Source organism: Peromyscus californicus, unplaced genomic scaffold (assembly GCF_007827085.1).
Source record: "Peromyscus californicus insignis strain IS unplaced genomic scaffold, ASM782708v3 Scaffold_4__1_contigs__length_199733344, whole genome shotgun sequence".
Classification (NCBI taxonomy): Eukaryota; Metazoa; Chordata; class Mammalia; order Rodentia; family Cricetidae; genus Peromyscus; species Peromyscus californicus.
Genome location: NW_026294562.1, coordinates 133641827 through 133661192, shown reverse-complemented (window position 1 = coordinate 133661192; position 19366 = coordinate 133641827). Strand labels below are relative to the sequence as shown.

General features: G+C 45.9%; 1 protein-coding gene across 1 annotated transcript in view; it reads left to right on the top strand.

The window, feature by feature from the left end:
• Positions 1-9281: 9281 nt before the first annotated feature.
• Positions 9282-19366, top strand: part of LOC128123962 (protein FAM169B-like) — an 84804-nt gene continuing 74719 nt past the window's right edge. The window contains exon 1 of the mRNA XM_052760222.1: positions 9282-9312. Coding sequence (XP_052616182.1) covers positions 9282-9312 — 31 coding nt within the window. The remainder of the gene's footprint in view (positions 9313-19366) is intronic.

Below are 19366 nucleotides of genomic sequence, written 5' to 3'. Positions count from 1 at the left end.
CTGATATTTTAGTTAGTCACAATGATGTGTCCACTACTGTATTCATCCTGGCTTGCAAACAACAGCAAACCCATGTCTTTCTCTGAGATGAGAAGAGCTCGGAGAGGCCTGGGTTTTCAGGTCTGGCCTCCGCTCTGTCCTTTCTTCTTCCGCTGTAAAAACAAATGGTCTCTCACAATTGCCCCGATCTGCAACACCGTCTTTAGGCTGATGAAATACAGTAAGCCTGAGAACTGCGGAAGGCAAAGGGGGAGATGTCTGAGTTCACAGAAAGCGTGAAAACCTTAGAAGATATTCCCCAGAGGGAAATATTTGCAATTATATTTGACTCCAGGGCAAGGTGCAACCTTCTTACTGAACCGGAAAGCAAGCCATGTGTTCTCACTGGGGACAGCCAAGATGATACTCTCCCCAGACTACAAATACTTCACATTTTAAACCAAACAAGAAACTTTGTGGGATTTGTTTTAAATTCCTTACTGTTGAGTGGTGACTTCCTGCTTAAACAAGAGAAAGGATTAAAAGGGCTGTGTGTTGTCTTTGAGCCAAACGGCTCTTAGGATAGGACACTGATAATCATATAGTTGACATCAATGAAATTTCATCAAACTGATCAAATTCCTGCAGGGGATGGGGAGAGAAATCAATCATCAAGAAAGCAGCGATCGTTTCAAAAAGAATGTTAACATAGCCCTCCCCTATGTCAGACATCTCTGCTCCCAGACCGACTACTTATCTCTACTGTCAGTCACACGGCCCATAGCCAAATTGCTTCTTGTCAAAGCACTAACTGATTCTCCAAAAAACGTCACTTCATATTTGAGAGTCATTGCTCTTACTCCCTTGTACCCCAAGCGGGGGCAGTGCCAAAGTCCCTGTAAAGGGCTGGGTAAGAAGTACTTCTGGCTTTGTGCAGCACAAGGCCTCCGGTGCAGTTCTCCAGCTGTTTCTGCCGCGGTGGGCATGTACATAGATGCTATGTAAACCAGCCCTGGCCCTGCTCCAGTGATTATTTATGGATGCTGGATTTAAAATTTCCTATAATATTGACATGTTGTAAAATGGTTTTCTTTTGATATATATATATATTTTTAATTCGGAGCTGAGGACCGAACCCAGGGCCTTGAGCTTGCTAGGCAAGCACTCTACTGCTGACCTAAACCCCCAACCCCTCTTTTGATATTTTTTAACTATTGATAAGTGTAGAAACTATTTTTTGGGTCTTAGGCTGTACGAAAATAGAAGGGGGACTGGATGGGGGGCTGTGGGTCGTGTTATGTGAAATCCATTAGAACTCGTTATTTTTCTTACAGGAAACTTAAGTATACATTCCTGGGACAAATTTTCAGTAAACTGAATAAATAGATTATGCTCGAACCTCTTTGTAAACAATTTTGCTTCCATACATTCAGTTACCCGTTGTTGCTTGTGGCCTGGAAATATCAAATGAAAAACTCTTGTTGTAAATAGTGCATAAGTCCAAATTGCACATTGTTTTGACGTAGTGGGACAGAGCCTTGCCCTGTTAAGCTCTGTCCTGTCTGGATGGGGACCATCCCCATGCCCAGTGTACCAACTCTGTGTATACTGCCTTCCCCTTCATCACTCAGAAGCTCTCTTGGTGATCAGAGGGACTGTGCAAACATCCTAATTCTTGTATTCATGTTCTTACTTCACTTAATAATGTCCCTAAGAAACGGTATTGGCTGGTCTATTACAGCATATTTTTATAACTGTTCAATTTAATAATTAATTGGTTACTAATTAATTATCGATTAGTTATTGTTGAAATCTTTCACTGTGTCTAATTTATAACTTAAGTGTTAGCATAGGTTTGTATGTATAAGGAAAACACACAGTGAAGGCAGAAGGGGGCCTTATCTTTTGCTTCAGACTTCTGCTCCTCACAGGTAAGTGGCAACTCGGTGACGTAGGGAGCAAGAGAAGTCTGGAGAGAATGTATGCTGGTGACATGGGCACAGCCATGTCCAGGACCCCAGTGCCTTCACCCATGGGCGAGGTTGATGGCAAAGCCTTCCTGTGCGGAAGCTCAGCGGGAGGGGAAATGCTTCCTTTGATCCTTTTGTGGATGTTGATAGTGTGATAGAAAATGTCCACCATATATTCCCCCCCAACCCACCAGATGAGTCTGAGGACTGCTCCCCTACAAAGACTGGGCCTACCCAGATCAGCCTAACCTGTCTCCCTGTTCAGCTGGACACATACCTCCTGCCTCCCTGTTCAGAGTGCACATACCTCCCACCTCCCTGTTCAGAGTGCACATACCTCCCACCTCCCTGTTCAGAGTGCACATACCTCCCACCTCCCTGTTCAGAGTGCACATACACCCCACCTCTCTGTTCAGCTGTATGCATTAGTCAGCCTTCCCTGTACATTGTATATAATAAATGAGCTGAGCTTCTGGCGTGCCCCACTTTTTCATCTGAATCCAGCTTTTCTGTGTGTCCTTGTGTCTTTTCTTCATTCTCTCGCTGCCCTAGTCAGGGTTCAAGGACCCAAAGATGAAGTGACTTTGGGGATTGGGGAGATAGCTCAGTCAGTAAAATGTTTATCTTAGAAGTGTGAGAACCCAGGTTCAATTCCCAGCAAGCACATACAAATCCCAAGCATGGTGATCCATGCCTGTCATTCCAGCACTGGGAGAGGTGAAGACAGGAGGATCCCTGGGGCTAAAAAGTCAAAAGCCAGCTAGGGGTAGTGGTGCACGCCTTTAATCCCAGCACTCAGGAGGCAGAGCCAGGCGGATCTCTGTGAGTTCGAGGCCAGCCTGGGCTACCAAGTGAGTTCCAGGAAAAGGCGCAAAGCTACACAGAGAAACCCTGTCTCGAAAAGAAAAAAAAAAAATTAAAATTAAAAAGTCAAAAGTCAAAACAAAAAAGGTCTCAGAGGAAGTGGGTGGGCTTTTTGAAGATGATACCCACCAGGTAGTCCTCTGGCCTCTACGTATATGCACACACTTGCATCACCCCTGCATACATGTGTGTACCTGCATGCATACACACACACACACACACACACACACACACACACACACACACACACACACACACACACATCACATAAGGATTATGTGATACAGAGTATTTTTTATCAAAACCCCACTGCTTTCCGTGTTCTGTTGGGTACATGCAGGAAAGCCTACCAAATAAATACAGCAAACACTGTTGCTACTTCCATCATAGTAATGATGGTTTCCACCAGGTGTTAACTGAATCAATTATCCATTTCTTTCCCATGTTTGCTGAGAAGCAAAGACTGCAAGCCCCTCCCCAGCCTTGGCCCGCAGCTGCCGGCTGATGTACAGCACAAGGTGGGCTCTGGCTTCAGCACCCATCTCGGGAAGGCCCCGAAATTCTGCTGTATGTTCATGGAGGCACCAGATTCACACACTGATGGTGGGAAGTCTCTGGGAATGCGGTCCTAAATGCACCGGATCTTGTCTGATAGCTTCTTGACTCACAGGCCTTCAGGTTTTTAAACTTCCCACTAAGAAGGCATCGCTCACAAATGCTAGCACCTTTTTCTTATTTAAGAATTAGTACTTAGGTACTTTTTTAATAACATTCCAAAACAACCATTTAAAACTTTTTTTTTTTTTTTTTTTTTTTTTAAAGACAGGGTTTCTCTGTGTAGCTTTGGCTGTCCTGGAACTCACTCTGTAGACCAGGCTGGCCTCAAACTCACAGAGATCCACCTGGCTCTGCCTCTGGAGTGCTGGGAATTAAAGGTGTGCGCCACCACTGCCCGGCTGACCATTTAAAACTTTTAAAGCAACCAGAAAACTGAGATATTAGGGGCTTTTTCACAACAATGGGATTATTTTCAGCATCCAATAGGAAACTGATATAGAGGAGAATGAGTTTCTGTTTTTCTTTCTTTTTGACATGGAGTGTCTAGGCTGGCCTTGAACTCCTAGGCTCAAGGGATCCTCCCTTCTTGGCTCCCTCAGTCCTATAAGACCACCATGTCCCGTTAAGATAGTGTATTTTCTGATGTCCTCTGTGAGCTATGAAGAAGCAGCTGTTCGTTATTCCGTGTTTCCAAACTCCTGCAAGCCTGGTCGTTTACACCAGAAAGTACTGCTCTTCCACCACGGGCCGCCGGACAAAGATTCCGCTGCGCTTTTTGTCCGCTGCGCTTTTTGTCCGTCACATTTTCCCCGTTTCCACTAACCCTTGCTTCATCGCTCCTTTTTATTAGGAGTACATCTCCCTCACTAAATAGAAACAACTGTTGCAACAGGAATTTGTTTATTCGTTCAAATCCAGGGGCCTGCTAGGCCCATTGTCTAAGGGCGGGATTCTTTCTGTTGAATTTCTCTAATACCTTGGGGATGACTCAACAGCTGTGTTCTTAACACAGAGGAAGTTCCTGTGTTGATAACTAAGGCCAGATGAAGGGTATAGTATGGTACTTAAGAGTCCTCTTGGGACACAGAGACCATATCAAACACACGGCTGGGTCTCTGCAGGGCCTCTCCACTTGACACAGATATAAATGGCATTTTTCCTTTATGTTGGCTTAGGGCCCAGGGCAAATTTGGTGTCAGTAGTGAGTGTTAAGTGGCTGAGTCTGTTTTAAGAAGGCTTGGAAATACAGCAACTCATTTGTGGACAACCCGATTGTCTGCTTGGGAAATCTATGATAACTTCTGAGCATCGTCAGACCTCAGAAGTGGCTGGATATGAGACCAGCATGTGCCCTAAGTAAAAAGTTGTGTTGACCAAAAAGCAGTCATCCTAAGGTAATTAGTAGAAGGGAGGAGCCTTTTGTGATAGCTGCTAAGTGTTAGATCTGTAATGGAACGTGCAAGCCATTTGGAGGAAAGTCCTTGCCTGGTTCTGGGGCTCACAGTCTCAGAAGTCCAAGTACATGGTTAAGCCATGGCAATTCAAATGGTGTGAATGGTGTAGAAACAGCAAACAAAAGCATATATAGTATGGAAGTTTATCTATGTGTATGTGTATAAGGAGATAATTCAAATTATAATAAAAGCCATTTTTTTTAATTAAAACATTACTATTGTATGCATAGGTACCTATGCCATGATGTAAATGGGAAGGTCAGAGGACACTTTTATCTTGGCTCTGGAGATTGAATTTACTTCACCAAGATTCACAGCAAGCACCTTTACCAACACTGACCCATTCTCTCTCAGGACAGTGTTGTGTAAACAGACTTCTACTCACCCAGACAGGTGACTGATAACCGACTAAAGGACAGATACCAGAAAAACCAGTTTGGACTTGATGAGTTTATTGGGGTTACTTACAGGACTATGGATGAAGGGTTACTAACAGGAGCAGAAATAAACAAAGCTCTGTCTCCAAAGCTCACCCCAGCACAGGTGACAGTTCACAAACGCTAGAAACCTGCAACACCCTGTACAGCCTGTAGGCAGCTGACGGGTTAGAGAGGGTCCTTTCCAGGTGGCTCATTTGGTCTGCGCCTCTTCTAGGATGCTTAGCCAGTCTTTACTTTCAGGCAGTTTTGCTGGTCTCTCTCTCCTCCTTCCAGGCAATCTAAATTGACTCTCAGCAGTCTTTACCATTTATATACTGCCCATGGCCATGTCAGAGGAGCCTGCAGATAGCAACTGACTTCTGGGTGTCAGCCCACCAGGAGGAAAATCCCTGATGCGTGAATCTCGGATAGGCAAGGCTCCAAGACCACAGACCCCAGAGTGTTTTTTGCTTCTGCTGTGCTTTTACATGTTTGCTGCTGCTATCTTTCTCTGGTATCTGGCTTGGTGTGAATGGTGTGGGGAGATCCCCACTGCCTGTAATGCAGTGTGTTTATCTCATGGAAACATCTCATTCTACTGGGCATTTTTATCTGTGGATTATTATGAAGATGATTCCTTCCTGAGCTCCTACTGTCTTATTGATAATAATAATGTTAGCTTAAATAGAGTTTTGATGATAAAAAATAAAACAAGAAAGTGTCACACAGCTAGAACACATGAGTTTCTATTGAGGAGCAGTGTGGACTGTGGCTTAGGTTAATGATTAAGAAAAACAATTGAGCCTGGCGGTGGTGGCGAACACCTTTAATCCCACCACCCAGGAGGTAGAGGCAGGCAGATCTCTGTGAGTTCAAGGCCAGCCTGGTCTACAGAACTAGCCAGGACTGTTACACAGAGAAACTCTGTCTTGAAAAACCAAAAAAAAAAAAAAAAAAAAAAAAAAAAGAAAGAAAAAAGAAAGAAAAGAAAAGAAAGAAAAACAATTCAGTCCCAGTAGCCTAGCTAGTTTAAATTCTAATCTTAATGTTGGGAGATGTGTTCACAGGTTTGGGGTGCAACATAGCTGAAACATGTTTCATCATGTTAAGGGATATGGAAAACATGCTGTTTTTTACTTGTATTCGTTGCAATCATTCACTTGAGAAACAGTGTAGCCACACTGTAATTTTTATATTGCCTGAAAGATTTTGCTGGGGTATATAAACTCTAAGAGAAGAAATAAAGATAGAGTTAAAATGGGTTGGAAGGAAAACATCAAGAATGAGAGAGTTAGAAGGAACTAGAAGGGAAACATCAAGAATAAAGATAGAGTTAGAAGGAAAACATCAAGAATGAGAGATGGAAATCACCAGGAAAATAAAGAATAGAAAATGCAAAAGAAGAACAAAGAAAAGGTCTGAAGGAAACCATCAAGAGAGTATGTGAGTGCCTTTTTCCCTTAACCCCCTCAGACAGAAAAGTCTTAGTAAGTGCCCAACTCGGTGGATTCCCTCTGAGCCCTGTGCTCCCGGGGGCCCGGCCCCCCAGGCAGTGAAAATATACTCTTGGGAAGGAGGGGCCTAGTGAATCTGGTCAGTTTCAGGGACTTCCTGAAGCTTTTTTGAGTAGTTCATTTCCTGTCTCAAAGAGCTTCCCTGAAGTATTTCACTGGCACAGCCATGTCTGAATGGAATGGCAGAAGTCATAAAGCCAGCACAGCTGCTTGACAAAGATCCAGCAAAGCTGAGTCACATCATGGCCGCTGTGCCACCTTTGATTTTCATCTCTACCCGTTGCATACTTGGGAGACTTTTAATATTTGCACAATTTGGGGATATTGGATTGATGGAAAATTTCGTATGAATCATTTATGCCTTCTCCCAGGAGTTCTGCTTCCAAACTTCCCCAGGAAAGTCCTGAACATACTGCCCCTCCCACTTTTAGGGAAATATCCTTATCTACTTGAAGGTCTTCCTTATGCCTTGGAGGTTGTGACACACATAAAGAAGCCAGGCTATGAGATATTATTGAAACATCTGTCCCTGTGCTTACTCAGGAACAAGATATTCAAAACAAAGTAAACTTAAAAAGGCCAACAAGACTTGGTGGGCTAGAGGAGTTGGCCACAGATCACATTGCAAGCCCCTTCCCACTGTACACTCAGGCAATTATGTGGCATCCACAGCAACAAAGTTAGATTAGCTGAAGTTACTCAGCCCTACACAGAGACTTATATTGATGAACAAAGAATGGAGTGGAAAGATGATAAAAGAATGAGATGTCAGGACCTCCCTTTCTTGGAAGAGTTAGTACATGCAGAGCCACTGTGGTGTCATATAACCAAGGAACAACAGAATGCCAGGATTAGACATAGAGACAAATTCTATAAAGATATAAAATGAAAACAGTGCATTATGCCACAATTTGAATAACAACTGCAGCAGCTTTGGCCTGAGGATTTTTCCTGGGCACTCTGACCATTACGAGTTAATAATACACTGCTTGGGACATGGCAATGTGCCCGGGTTGGTTTGGAGATTTTGTTTTGGTCTAATGTCCTTGTACCTACAAAAGCTACCAGCCTGAGACCAGGCTGTCATCTGCCTCTAGATTCTTAAAAATTGGATTTTATAGGGTTAATGAGTAAAAATGATAACTCTGTTTATTAATGATGTCAAAACTTTAGGGAAAATTATTGGAATGATAACTCTGTTCTGTCATAATTTATTAATGATGACTAAAAGATGAGCAAGAGGAAGAGAAACACATGTCCAAAACCAAAAATGATATGATCTATGTTTTGGAACAACATGAATGTATCTCTGCTTATTAAATTCCGTATAAATACAGAAACACTCTGGCTGCTAGTTAGTCAGGCTGCAAGATTCTCATCACCACCATGTCCTGGCTCACTCGGTCTCCCACCAACTCCTTACATCCTCTGCTGGGACCCCTCCGTGAATGGCTCCTAGCATTTCACCTCCCATTAGGATGTCCTGTTGTTCCACTTGGGAGGCAGAGGCAGGTGGATCTCTGTGAGTTCGAAGCCAGCCTGGTCTCCAAAGCAAGTTCCGGGACAGTCTAGGCTGCTACATAGAGAAACCCTGTCTCAAAAAAACCAACCAACCAAACAAAAGGAATCCTGCTTTCAGCTTCATCAGAGTGGATTTCTGAAAAGAATTTCTTAGCCTGCGACTCACCCAACATGGAATTGTGTTGTGTGTCCAGTTACTACTACCCCAATGCCACTGACAGGATCTCTTTGAATTAACCCAGGTTGTTCTCCAGCTAATGGGCTCAATCCTCCCCGCTTCAGCTTCCCTGGTAGTTGGGACTGTAGGCATGTCTCCACCACAATCGGTTGGAAGGTGAAATTTGAAATCATTCACCCCTGCATCTGCCAAAGCAGTATTTTGAAACAGGCTGAGTATACTGGAGAAAAATTGTTGACATTGAATTTTGCTTTGACATGTGAGCGCCAGTTGGAGCATTTGATAAATCGTGAGCACGTTACAGTTTCGAGACTGTTGGAGAGACTCTGACGTGGGCAGAAAAGGTGCGTGGGTGCCCTGCCGTTAGGTGCGCGTTTATTACATTTTAGCTATTTTTCAGTCATGCAAAGTTTTTGAAAAGGGTTCACGCAAATGATTTTTGCACATAGCCGTAGTGGAAAATCCGTCCAGTACAGGCCTAGGTGAAGGGACTCTAGCCAGCTGGTCATAGGGACACTGGGGAGGAGGGTGTGTACCTGTGTGCATGGTAGTTCAAGGACAATAAACTCTTTTGGAGCAGAGACACAGTTCTTTGTAAACGTTGTGGAGTCAAGCTTTGCTAAGGAGACTACTGGGCGGTGGTCCCCGGGGAGGAGATAAAGAGCGCCTGCAGCAGGAGGCCAAGAACGAACCGGAGAAAGCCCCCAGGGAGGTGGCAGGGGCGGGGCTGTCCCAAGGGAGCTCGAGGTGGAGAGGTGGTGGCCGTGGGGGTGAGGGGGTAGAGGGCGACAGGGTGGCAGACGCTGTACCAGCTGAGCGGGAGCATGGAGGCTGAGGCCGCCCCCAGAGCCACAGGTAAGGGGTACCCCGCGCCCCGGGTAGCCAAGCGAGAGCGAAGGACGCGCGGCGGCCGGGGACACTAGCCTGCAGGGAGTGCGGGGCACACCTGTCGTCACGGCAGCTTGCGGTGTGGAGCGGGGCTGAAGGTCTCCCCGCTTCCTCGGGATCATTTAAATCCCGGGCCAGCGGGAGCTGGAGGAGGAACCTCCAGAGTTGAAGGGTACCAGGCCAGGTCTCGCTGGGCTGGGTACCCTCTGGGCTGCTCCCCACCCCCAACACCGGCCTTGGGACTTTGGATCTGGGCTTGCTGGCTTGGCTGGGGAGAGAGCTCCGAGGGGCTAGATTCCCGGTGGCCGTCTGGGAAATGGGAACCTCCACAGTGGGGAGAATTCCGCACAGCAGCTCGCCCCCATTTCTCAGGTTGGGGCCCGGGCTGAGAGGAGAAGTGTCGCTGGAGCCCACGCTCGGTGCCAGCCTCTTTCTAGGCTCCAGGCCCACGGCCCACATGCCTCTTCCTGCCCCGCGAGCTTTCAGGGAGCCTGGATTTGAGGACACATCCCTGAGCCGGCCACCTCTCTGAGGTCTCAGGTGATGATGCCATTCCAGGCCTTCTTGCTAGGCATCCTGGTCACAGGTGGCTGTCCCTGTCCCACAGGCAGTCACATCGCACACAGGCCACCTTCTCTACAGCTCAGTAAAGTAATATCATGTAGGGGCACCTCGGCATTTTATCGGAAGCCGGTGGCAGCGCCGGAAGCCACTGGCTTTTTATTTTTTTTTTTTTTAATTTTTCGAGACAGGGTTTCTCTGTGTAGCTTTGCGCCTTTCCTGGATCTCGCTCTGTAGACCAGGCTGGCCTTGAACTCACAGCAATCCACCTGGCTCTGCCTCCCGAGTGCTGGGATTAAAGGCGTGCGCCGCTGCCACCGCCACCCGGCTTTTGTGACCTGCACTAAACGCTGCTGCGGTTGAGTTTTTCTTCTGTTTTCAGGAGGGCTAGATAAGGAGAGAATGTAGCCGCTAGGTAATTAATTATATGGGTTGGTAAAGTTTTAGTTGATCTAGAGATTCAGAAAAGGTTTGTCTTTGATTTTTGGAAAGGGAGATACTTCTCTTTTGTTTTAGCTTGGTACGTTTTTCTAGAAAGTTAGTGTTAAAGGCTTGGATGGTGAGTGCTGTTTTCAGTTTACGTGTTGGAAAACTAAAGGGGGGGGGGGAGTCTTGCTTTTTGATCTTACCTTCCTCATATACAAAACAGCAGAAGCCCCCTGGGGCTTAGGAAGCACAGCAGTCTCTCATTACCCCGCCCAGCTCTACTTGTCCGCCTCCCTGCCCTCGGGGAAGAGAAGTGAGCTCCAATCTGAGGGCCTCCCGGCTCCTGCTTCAGAGATCTGCCTTCCCAGCCCTACTGCATTTTAACAGGAAAAAAAATAATAATAATTTCATCTTCTGGAAAAGTATAGTTGGCCTAAACCAGATTCTGGCTTTTCCTCTACTCACTTCGAACTCTGCTGTGGTTTTGATGGTCACCGACGGCTCAGATGACACACTGCAGTCTCACATTTATCCTTTCCACATGGGTTAGGTCCTAATGGGCTGGAGGCTTGCATAGTTGAACCGCTGCCTGAGCTTTGATGGCTGTTTCCAGAAACAGCTTGAGCAAATCTCGTCGACGGGGGAATCCCTTTCTTTTAGGAGAGAAGCATGAAAGGAAAAATTATGCTTTCAGGTAAGGCCACATGCCAGCCTCCACTTAGCTTCGCGGCTGAAAAATGAGGAGGGACATGTGACATTCCCATGGCAGCTGTGCTCTGTGTTTGCGTGAGGGTTTGGCTTGGGGGCAGTACCGTCCAAAGGGGATTTGGGGGTACCCCACAATAATTTACATCCCGACATGCCCTAACCCCCCACCCCCACCCCCATATCCATTCCCTCCTCCCCTCTCTCTGCATGTTTTTAATTTCCCTGATGCCAAAACCTTCTTAGGTTCCACTGAACCATCTGTTGTCATTTTAGCTCAGAATAGAGCAGAAAGAAAAGGGGAAGCCAGACACAGCCTGGTCCTGCTACCACCCTCATCTTTTACCGTGAACTTCTTCCCTGTCTATGAACTAAGGACTGAGCTGCCTTAGAAGGAGTAGTTGAGCCCCTGTGTACATGGGACTTCACTGTTGGGCCTGGTGTCATATTAGTAGTGAGCACAGAGAAAGCCATTTATTTTGGCTTTTGAAAAGTTGGATTTTCTGATAATTGGTGCTGCTGCTAATAAAGCCGAGAGGATAATGAAGCATAAATAATAATAATATCTAAGCATGTTAAAATAATAAAGCAGAGAGGGTTGACAGATAACGGAGCTGGGAAGCAAGCTGGAATGATTCAGGAGCTCGTGTCGTGTGTACGGCCTGCTGCAGAAGGGACAAGAGTGTCAGGGGACAGGAGAGAAAAAGTGAGTGGGACCTTGGTGTGGAGGCCTTCCAGTGTCCTTTTTAAAGTACTGAGTATGCCAAAGGCTATGTCTTAGGGTTTCTATTGCTGTGAACAGACATCATGACCATGGCAACTTTTATAAGAAAAATATTTAATTGGGGCTTGCTTACAGTTTCAGAGGTTCAGTCCATTATCACCATGGCAGACAGACATGGCGGTGTGCAGGCAGACATGGTGCTGGCTACATCTTGATCAGAAGGGCACAGGAAGTGGCTGTGACACCAAGCGAGAGAAGCTTAAGCGACCTCAAAGCCCGCCCCCCACAGTGACAAGCTTTCTCCAACAAGACCACACCTACTTCAACAAGGCCACACTTTCCAATAGTGCCACTCCCTGTGAGCTTATGGGGGGCAAATACATTCAAACTACCACAGGCCATATGTTGGGTTATCATTTCTGAGCCCTCCAGAGACCCTAAGGAGCAGTAGCAGGAAGTGAAGAAGCAGTGGACAGAGTCTAATGCTGAGGGACCCGAGGTAGCAGGTGCTACCTTAGGTGAAGGTCTCTCTTTCGCCATGCCACACTCAGGGATTGAACTCAGGTCACCAGTTTTTAAGGAAACTGCTCTTACCTGCTGAGCCATCCCACTGGCCTGTATATCCCCCCCTTGCCATTATTATTATTATTATTATTATTATTATTATTATTATTATTATTATTATTATTGTGCATTCACTTTTAGGAGCACTTTACGTCAGGTTTTGTCCTGAGCCCTTCCCAGACATTGCCTTCACACCAGATAGACGGTATGATTACATACAGGGGAGGAGACTGAGGCCCGGAGATGGACTAGGCTTACCTGGCCCCTCAGTGGCAACACAGGGCATTGACATGGAGGTTTCTGGCAGGGCTGGGGATATGGCTGAGATCGGAGCTCTTTCCTACCATGGCTGAGGCCCGGCATTCTACTCCTAGGACTGTGAGCAGCCAGCCAGGACGACGTAAGCCAGTGGCCATTGGATTTCCTCAGAGAGTGGAAAATTTCCCCTCCAGCTGAGAAAGAGAGGAGGTCCAAGTTGCTGGGAGAGTCCGTTCATTAAAGGTGTTTTAGAGATGACCTCATGTCAACACAAACTGAACTCACGCCAGTCACTAACTTGGATCTTCTGTGGCGACTATGTGTCCTTGGAGGGGGATGTGGATTTGGCAGGTTTGGGATCTTAGTTTCTGGGAAACGGGACCTCGCCGAGGACAGGCTGGAGAGGGGCTTTGCTCTCAGCTGCCCTGGAGCGCCTCACCGGGCTTTCCGGTGAGAAAGGACAGGGAGCGGGTGAAAGTGGAGGGCGGTATCTAAAAGTCTACTTGGCTGTGGGCATTGTCCTTTGGGAAACAGGGTCTCTGGGAAAGCAGGAGCCCTGTGGATCGTTGGGCTTAGTAACCTGAGCTCCCTGAAGGGGAATGGAGGAACCAGTTCCTCTTAGGTGCCCTCGCTGGCTCTGCATCTAGGAAGGATTGCTGGGAGGGAATCTCTCAATCAGGTAGGTATATCAGGCTTGCTGTGTTTTGGGCAGAGTGCCCTGGTCAGGGCTCAGGGCAACCTGATCACTAGAAGAGCCAGGTTCTCCCAGTGGCTGAATATCTGTGGACCTCTCCTTTCTGTGATTCCTGGTGCACCGTGGTATCTATACTATATCCAGTTCTTGCTCACTCACCACTAGACTGCATTAAATGGACTGACATGTCATGAGGCCTGGGCAGTAGATGGCTAGGCTCCCAATCCCCGTCTAAGTGTCTTGTTGTGGACTTGTCAGATGGGGTGAATGACCAAGTGGCCAGGACGCACACTGAGCAGTGGGACAGAAGGCCAGCTGGCCTTCACTAGCTCCTGGCTCCGCTAAGGTTACTTGTTGCGCAGCCCTTGGAAGTTCTACCTGAAGAATTGTAGAAAATGGATGTGCCTTGTGGTAGAGGAAAAGGGGTTAGTGGGGAAAATTGAAGCCCTCCGTCACAGGGCATCCTGCCTTGTAGGGTTAGTGCAGTCTTTCAGTGACTGCTGGGCCTCAGAGCACAGTTAACCAGGATGGGACAGTTGTGATTTTCAAATGCGACGCACACCTGTAATCTCAGCACCCTCTAGGCTGGAGCAGGAGAATTAGAAGGTCAAGGTAGCCTGGGCTGCATAGTATGACTCTGTCTCAGAAAAACACAAAACAAAACAAAACAAAACAAAACAAAAAAACTATCCTGGCTGGGCAGTGGTGGTGCACACCTTTAATCCCAGCACTCAGGAGGCAGAGGCAGGCAGATCTGTGAGTTCGAGGCCAGCCAGGTCTACAGAGTGAGTTCCAGGACAGCCAAGGCTACACAGAGAAACCCTGTCTTGAAAAACAAAACAAAACAAAACCTAGACTGTCTACATGGCTCATTCCTGTCCAGAGTTAGTGATCAGCTAGCTTGGATGAGGGACCCCAAGCCTTGGGAATTTAAGGCCAATTAAGGTCTGTTATTCTGTCCCTACCCCTGCCATTCTTCTGTCCCTCTCTCTAGTCTCCCGAACCCTCTCACATTAAAACCATTGCATCCAGTCATTCAGTATCCCTAAGCTGTAGTCTCATGTTTTTCCAAGAGAAAACAGATTTAACCAGTGCCCATTGGTTCTCGGGACATAGGTGTTTGTGCCTTCAAGACAGGACAGCCAAGCCGGGCAGTGGTGGCACACGCCTTTAACCCCAGCACTCGGGAGGCAGGGACAGGCGGATCTCTGTGATTTCAAGGCCAGCCTGGGCTACAGAGTGAGTTCCAGGAAAGGCTCAAAGCTACACAGAGGAAAAAAAAAAAAAAAAAAAAAAAAAAAGACAGGACAGCCATGAGGCCTTGGGTGCCCTGAATGAGTAATATGGGGCTGAGACCTTTCAGCCATGTGCGTGTTGCCAGGGAGAGACGCCATGTCTCGACTTAGACAGCTCGACTTGCTGAAATTAAGATAAATGTGTTGATCTTGGAAACCAAGTCCGTCACCACAACTTGAAAATTCTCCTAACGGAGAGACAAGGCTGTATTCCTTTCTTCTTTGCCGTTGCCGAAACAAGCTCTAGTCATTCTCTGGTAAGTGCGGGAGAAGTCACCATGGCATGTGCGCCTCACACGGTACAGCATCGTGACCCAGGTGTACACTCTCTGCTGTTCTGATCCATGGTGGACTCTTTGGGGTCTGTGGATGGTACAGCTGTGTTAGTTTCGGAGTGTATGTTATAATGGTTTGTTATTCACTTGACTTTTATGTTTCCCTACAAGAGATTTAAGTAATATGTGTGTGCTAACCACATTTGGACAGAGCATCTTGGACCAAACAAAACAAAAACCCAAACAACCAACCAACCACCAACCAGCAAAAAACGAGATAGGTGGTACATGGGTAGGAGTTTAGCTCAGTTGGTAGAGTACTTGTCCAGCATACACAAAGCCCTGGGTTCAGTCCCCAGGATCCAAGGGTAGAAGGTGTGTGTGTGGGGTCACCTCCATAGCAAGCTTAGGCCCAGGCAGGGATACATGAGACTCTGTCTAAAAAACAAAGCAGCTCTATGGAAGGGAAGCCATAGCTTTCTATGTATTTTTTTCATAATATATGAATATTAGACAAAATATTAAAAAATGTTTGGTGTAAAAACACAGCTTAAAATATACCCAGTTAAAATCTAGTTATTTGAGCCAGGTGGTGGTGGTGCATGCCTTTAATCCCAGTACTTGGGGGGCAGAGACAGGTGGATCTCTGAGTTCTAGGCCAGTCTGGTCTACAAGAGTGAGTTCCAGAACAGCCAGCGCTACACAGAGAAACCCCATCTTGAAAAAAAAGAAAGAAAGAAAAAAGAAAACAAAAAAATCCAGTTATTTGTTAATAATTAATCTGCTTTTAATCACAGTTAATCATGGTAATAGGCAGATCATTTTTTCATCTTTACCCCTTTTGTATTAAATGGCATCACCTACATCCTTGCCCCAATTTGATTTTTCCCCCTATTTTGAAATTTAACAACCATGTTTCTCTTCTTTTAAGTGCTAACCTAGAAATTTTAATATTCATATTTAATTAATTTATTCTGTGATTAGTCAAATTTTAACTTCCTCCGGAATAAGTAAGTGCAGGGCCTTCTCATGCTCTCTCTTCTATTGTCTCCTCCCCGGCTCACAGACTGTGATGGTTCATCATCATTGTCAACTTGACGAGACTTAGAATCACCTAGGAGACACATCACAGGTCTGTAAGGGCGTTTCCTGAGAGGCTTAATTGAAGAGAGAAGACAAGCACTGAATGTGGGTGGCACCTTCATACAGACCGGGGATAGGGGCGTGGGGGGCGGGGGTGTGTGTGGCTAGACTGAATAAAAAAGAGAAAGTGAGCTGCTCACCAACACCCATCTGCTTCTCTTTCCTGAATCGGGTGCAGTGTGACCAGTCTCACTCTGCCACCACAGAGCCGTTCTCTCAGCCACGCCTTCCTCTCTGTGATGGACCTTGTCCTCAGACTTCCAGCCAAAATAAATCCTTAAGTTTCTTCTGTCACAGCCCCGGGGAAAATGCCAAATACACATACCATTTCCATACTGCACTTTAAGCTCAAGTAAACTTTTTCTTGCTCCTTAAATGAAGTGTTTTATGATGTATGGTCAACATTGGCTTAGACTCTATTCAAGTTTATTATTGTTTTCTTGTGCCTGTCTCTTCTTGACCAGCCTTTTCTTCCTTCCAGAGGTCAATTTCCTTCATGCTAATGTGCATAAGAAATAATTATGTGGGAGGTATGCTCATAGCAAACTCCCTAATGATATGTTTCTAAATATTTCTTTATTTCATCCAACATCTTGGAAGTTGTTTTTGCTAGATGGAGGATGAATGTTATTTTCCTTTAGCTCATTAAAAATGGCATTCCATTGTCTCCCGCCTTCCATAGTTACATGGAGAAGGCAGCTGTCCACTTATTAGCAGCCAAGTAGAAAGATCTGTACTTTCCTCCTGGATGCTTTCAGGGTCTCTCTCTCTCTCTCTCTCTCTCTCTCTCTCTCTCTCTCTCTCTCTCTCTCTCTCTCTCTCTCTCTGTGTGTGTGTGTGTGTGCTGTTTTGCAGTTTGACTAGTGTGTTTAGGTAGGAATTTCTTTGGGTGATTGGTTAAGACTTCAGAATCTAAGAGTAGGTGTCTCTCACGAAGTCGTCTGTAGTTTCTTCACATTTTGGTTCTTCCTAATTTTTCCCCTTCTGGAACTTTAACTAGACTGTTGCTGCACCTGTATCTTGTTCTTCTGATCTTGATTTCTCCTTTGCTGCTTTCCAAGTTTACCAGCTAACTCTGGGCTGCATCTGGGGTCCATTTCTCAGCTAGGACATTCCTTTTCAGAAATTCTACTTCCCTTTTCTCCTCAAATCTTATGGGGCAGTGTGAAAAGTCTTGGCCCCTTTTATCCTTAATTTAAATGTTTATTACACAGCATGTTTTTGTTTTTATATTTTTGTTTTTTTGAGACAGTGTTTCTCTAGGTAATAGCCTGTCCTGGAACTCACTTTGTAGACCAGGCTGGTTTTCAACTCACAGAGATCCTCCTGCCTCTGCCTCCCGAGTGCTGGGATTAAAGGCGTTTGACACCATTCCTGGCCGCAAAGCATCTTCTATGTTGCATGGTTTCAGGGGTCCAATCTTTTTGGGTCATAGTCCATGCTACCTCTACAATGGTTTGTTTTACTATATGCCCAGAGACCTTTTTTTTTGGCTCAGTTTCTAAAATTATTTTATTATTTTGTTTGTTTTTGAAGCAGGGGGTCACGATGTAGCCCTGACTAGCCTGGAACTTATTTTGTAGATCACTAAGGCCTCACATCCGTAGAGATCAGTCTGCATTTGCCTCCTGAATGCTGGCGTTAAAGATGTGCACCACCATGCCCAGCTGCTTGAGATCTGACTTATTAGGTCTGAATGAACTCATGACTGGTACCTGTGTCCTTAGCTCAGACACACATGTGGCTGAATATTGGAGAAGATCACACTTGGATTTCACCAGTTTTTCAATGCACTGTGTGAGAGCTATCCTTTTGAAAGGCTTTTCACACTTTTTTGACTATGTAATACCTTAGTGAAAGATTTAGTGTTTCAGAGGAATGTACACCTTATTCTTCTGTTGGCATGTTCCTTTCTGGTAATATTAGAATCATAATAGGCTTAGGCTGCTTCCAGGGTTATTTCATGAAACTGTCACAGCCGAAAGCTGCCAGGTGAATTTCACTGGCCTATTTGGAAGGAGAGATTAAAAGAAGCCAGCTTGGCAAAACCTGGCTCACATGTGTCCTCTGCCTTGCCACCTTCTCTGCCATTTCTAGTCTGAGCGGTCTTTGTCACTTGCCTAAACTCTTCAAAATGCCTCAGACTCAGTCCCTTACCGCAGTGTGTGCTGGGTAAAGCATTAACCGTCCCATGTACCAACTCCTCTCTTCCCAATTCTTGCGAAGTTTTCAAAGCTGACGTCAAATACTAAGAATATAGTGGCAAAGGACTCAAGATGACACTTCCCAAAGAAGATGTGCTTGTGAGCACGTGACCAGATGCTCGGCATCACCAATCATCAGGAAAGCACCAATGGGAACCACAGCAAGCTACCACCTCAGCCCCACTGGGTGGCTACAAAAGCATCAATAAAACAGAAAATACGCCGGGCGGTGGTAGCGCACGCCTTTAATCCCAGCACTCGGGAGGCAGAGCCAGGCGGATCTCTGTGAGTTCGAGGCCAGCCTGGTCTCCAAAGCGAGTTCCAGGAAAGGCGCAAAACTACACAGAGAAACCCTGTCTCGAAAAACCAAAAAAAAAAACCAAAACCAAAACAAAACAGAAAATATGAATTTGCTGAAGATGTGGAGAAACTGGAATCCTTGTGTCTTGTTGATAGGAATGTAAAATATTATAGCCTAGTATGGAGAGACTGAGGCTGTAGTTCTGTGGTACAGCACTTGCCTGGCATGCCTGAGGCCCTTGGTTCAGTCATCACTACTGCTACCAGAAAGGAAGAGAGGAAGGATGGAAGAAAGATGGTATGGAAGTTCTGAAAATAATTAAAATCACCATATGGTCCAGTAATTCCTCTTCTGGATGTACAGTCTGAAGAACTGCAAGCCGGAACTTGAACAGTATTGGTTTTTTGTTTGTTTTATTATATTTTTTGAGACAGGGTTTCTCTATGTAGCCCTAGCTGTTCTGGAACTCACTCTAGACAAAGCTGACCTCGAACTCACAGAGATTCACCTGCCTCTGCCTCCCAAGGGCTGGGATTAAAGGCGTGCGCCACCACACTGGGCAAACAGTATTTGTATATCCAAGCATCATCTTCCATAGTATCCAAGAGGTGGAAATGACTGGAGTTCCCACTGACAGTTGAACAGATAGGAAAAAAATGTCATCAGCAATGGGCTATTATTCAACCTTGAAAGAAGACATACGGACAGCAAGGATGAACTTTGGGGACATTCTGCTCCATGAAATGAGTCATTGCAAGAGGAAAAGACTGTGTGATTCTGCTCAGAGGACGTACCTAACGCGGTCAGACTCAGGGAGCTGGAGAGGGTGATGGCCGCAGGACGCTGGAGAAGTGTTGGGGTCCAGAACGTG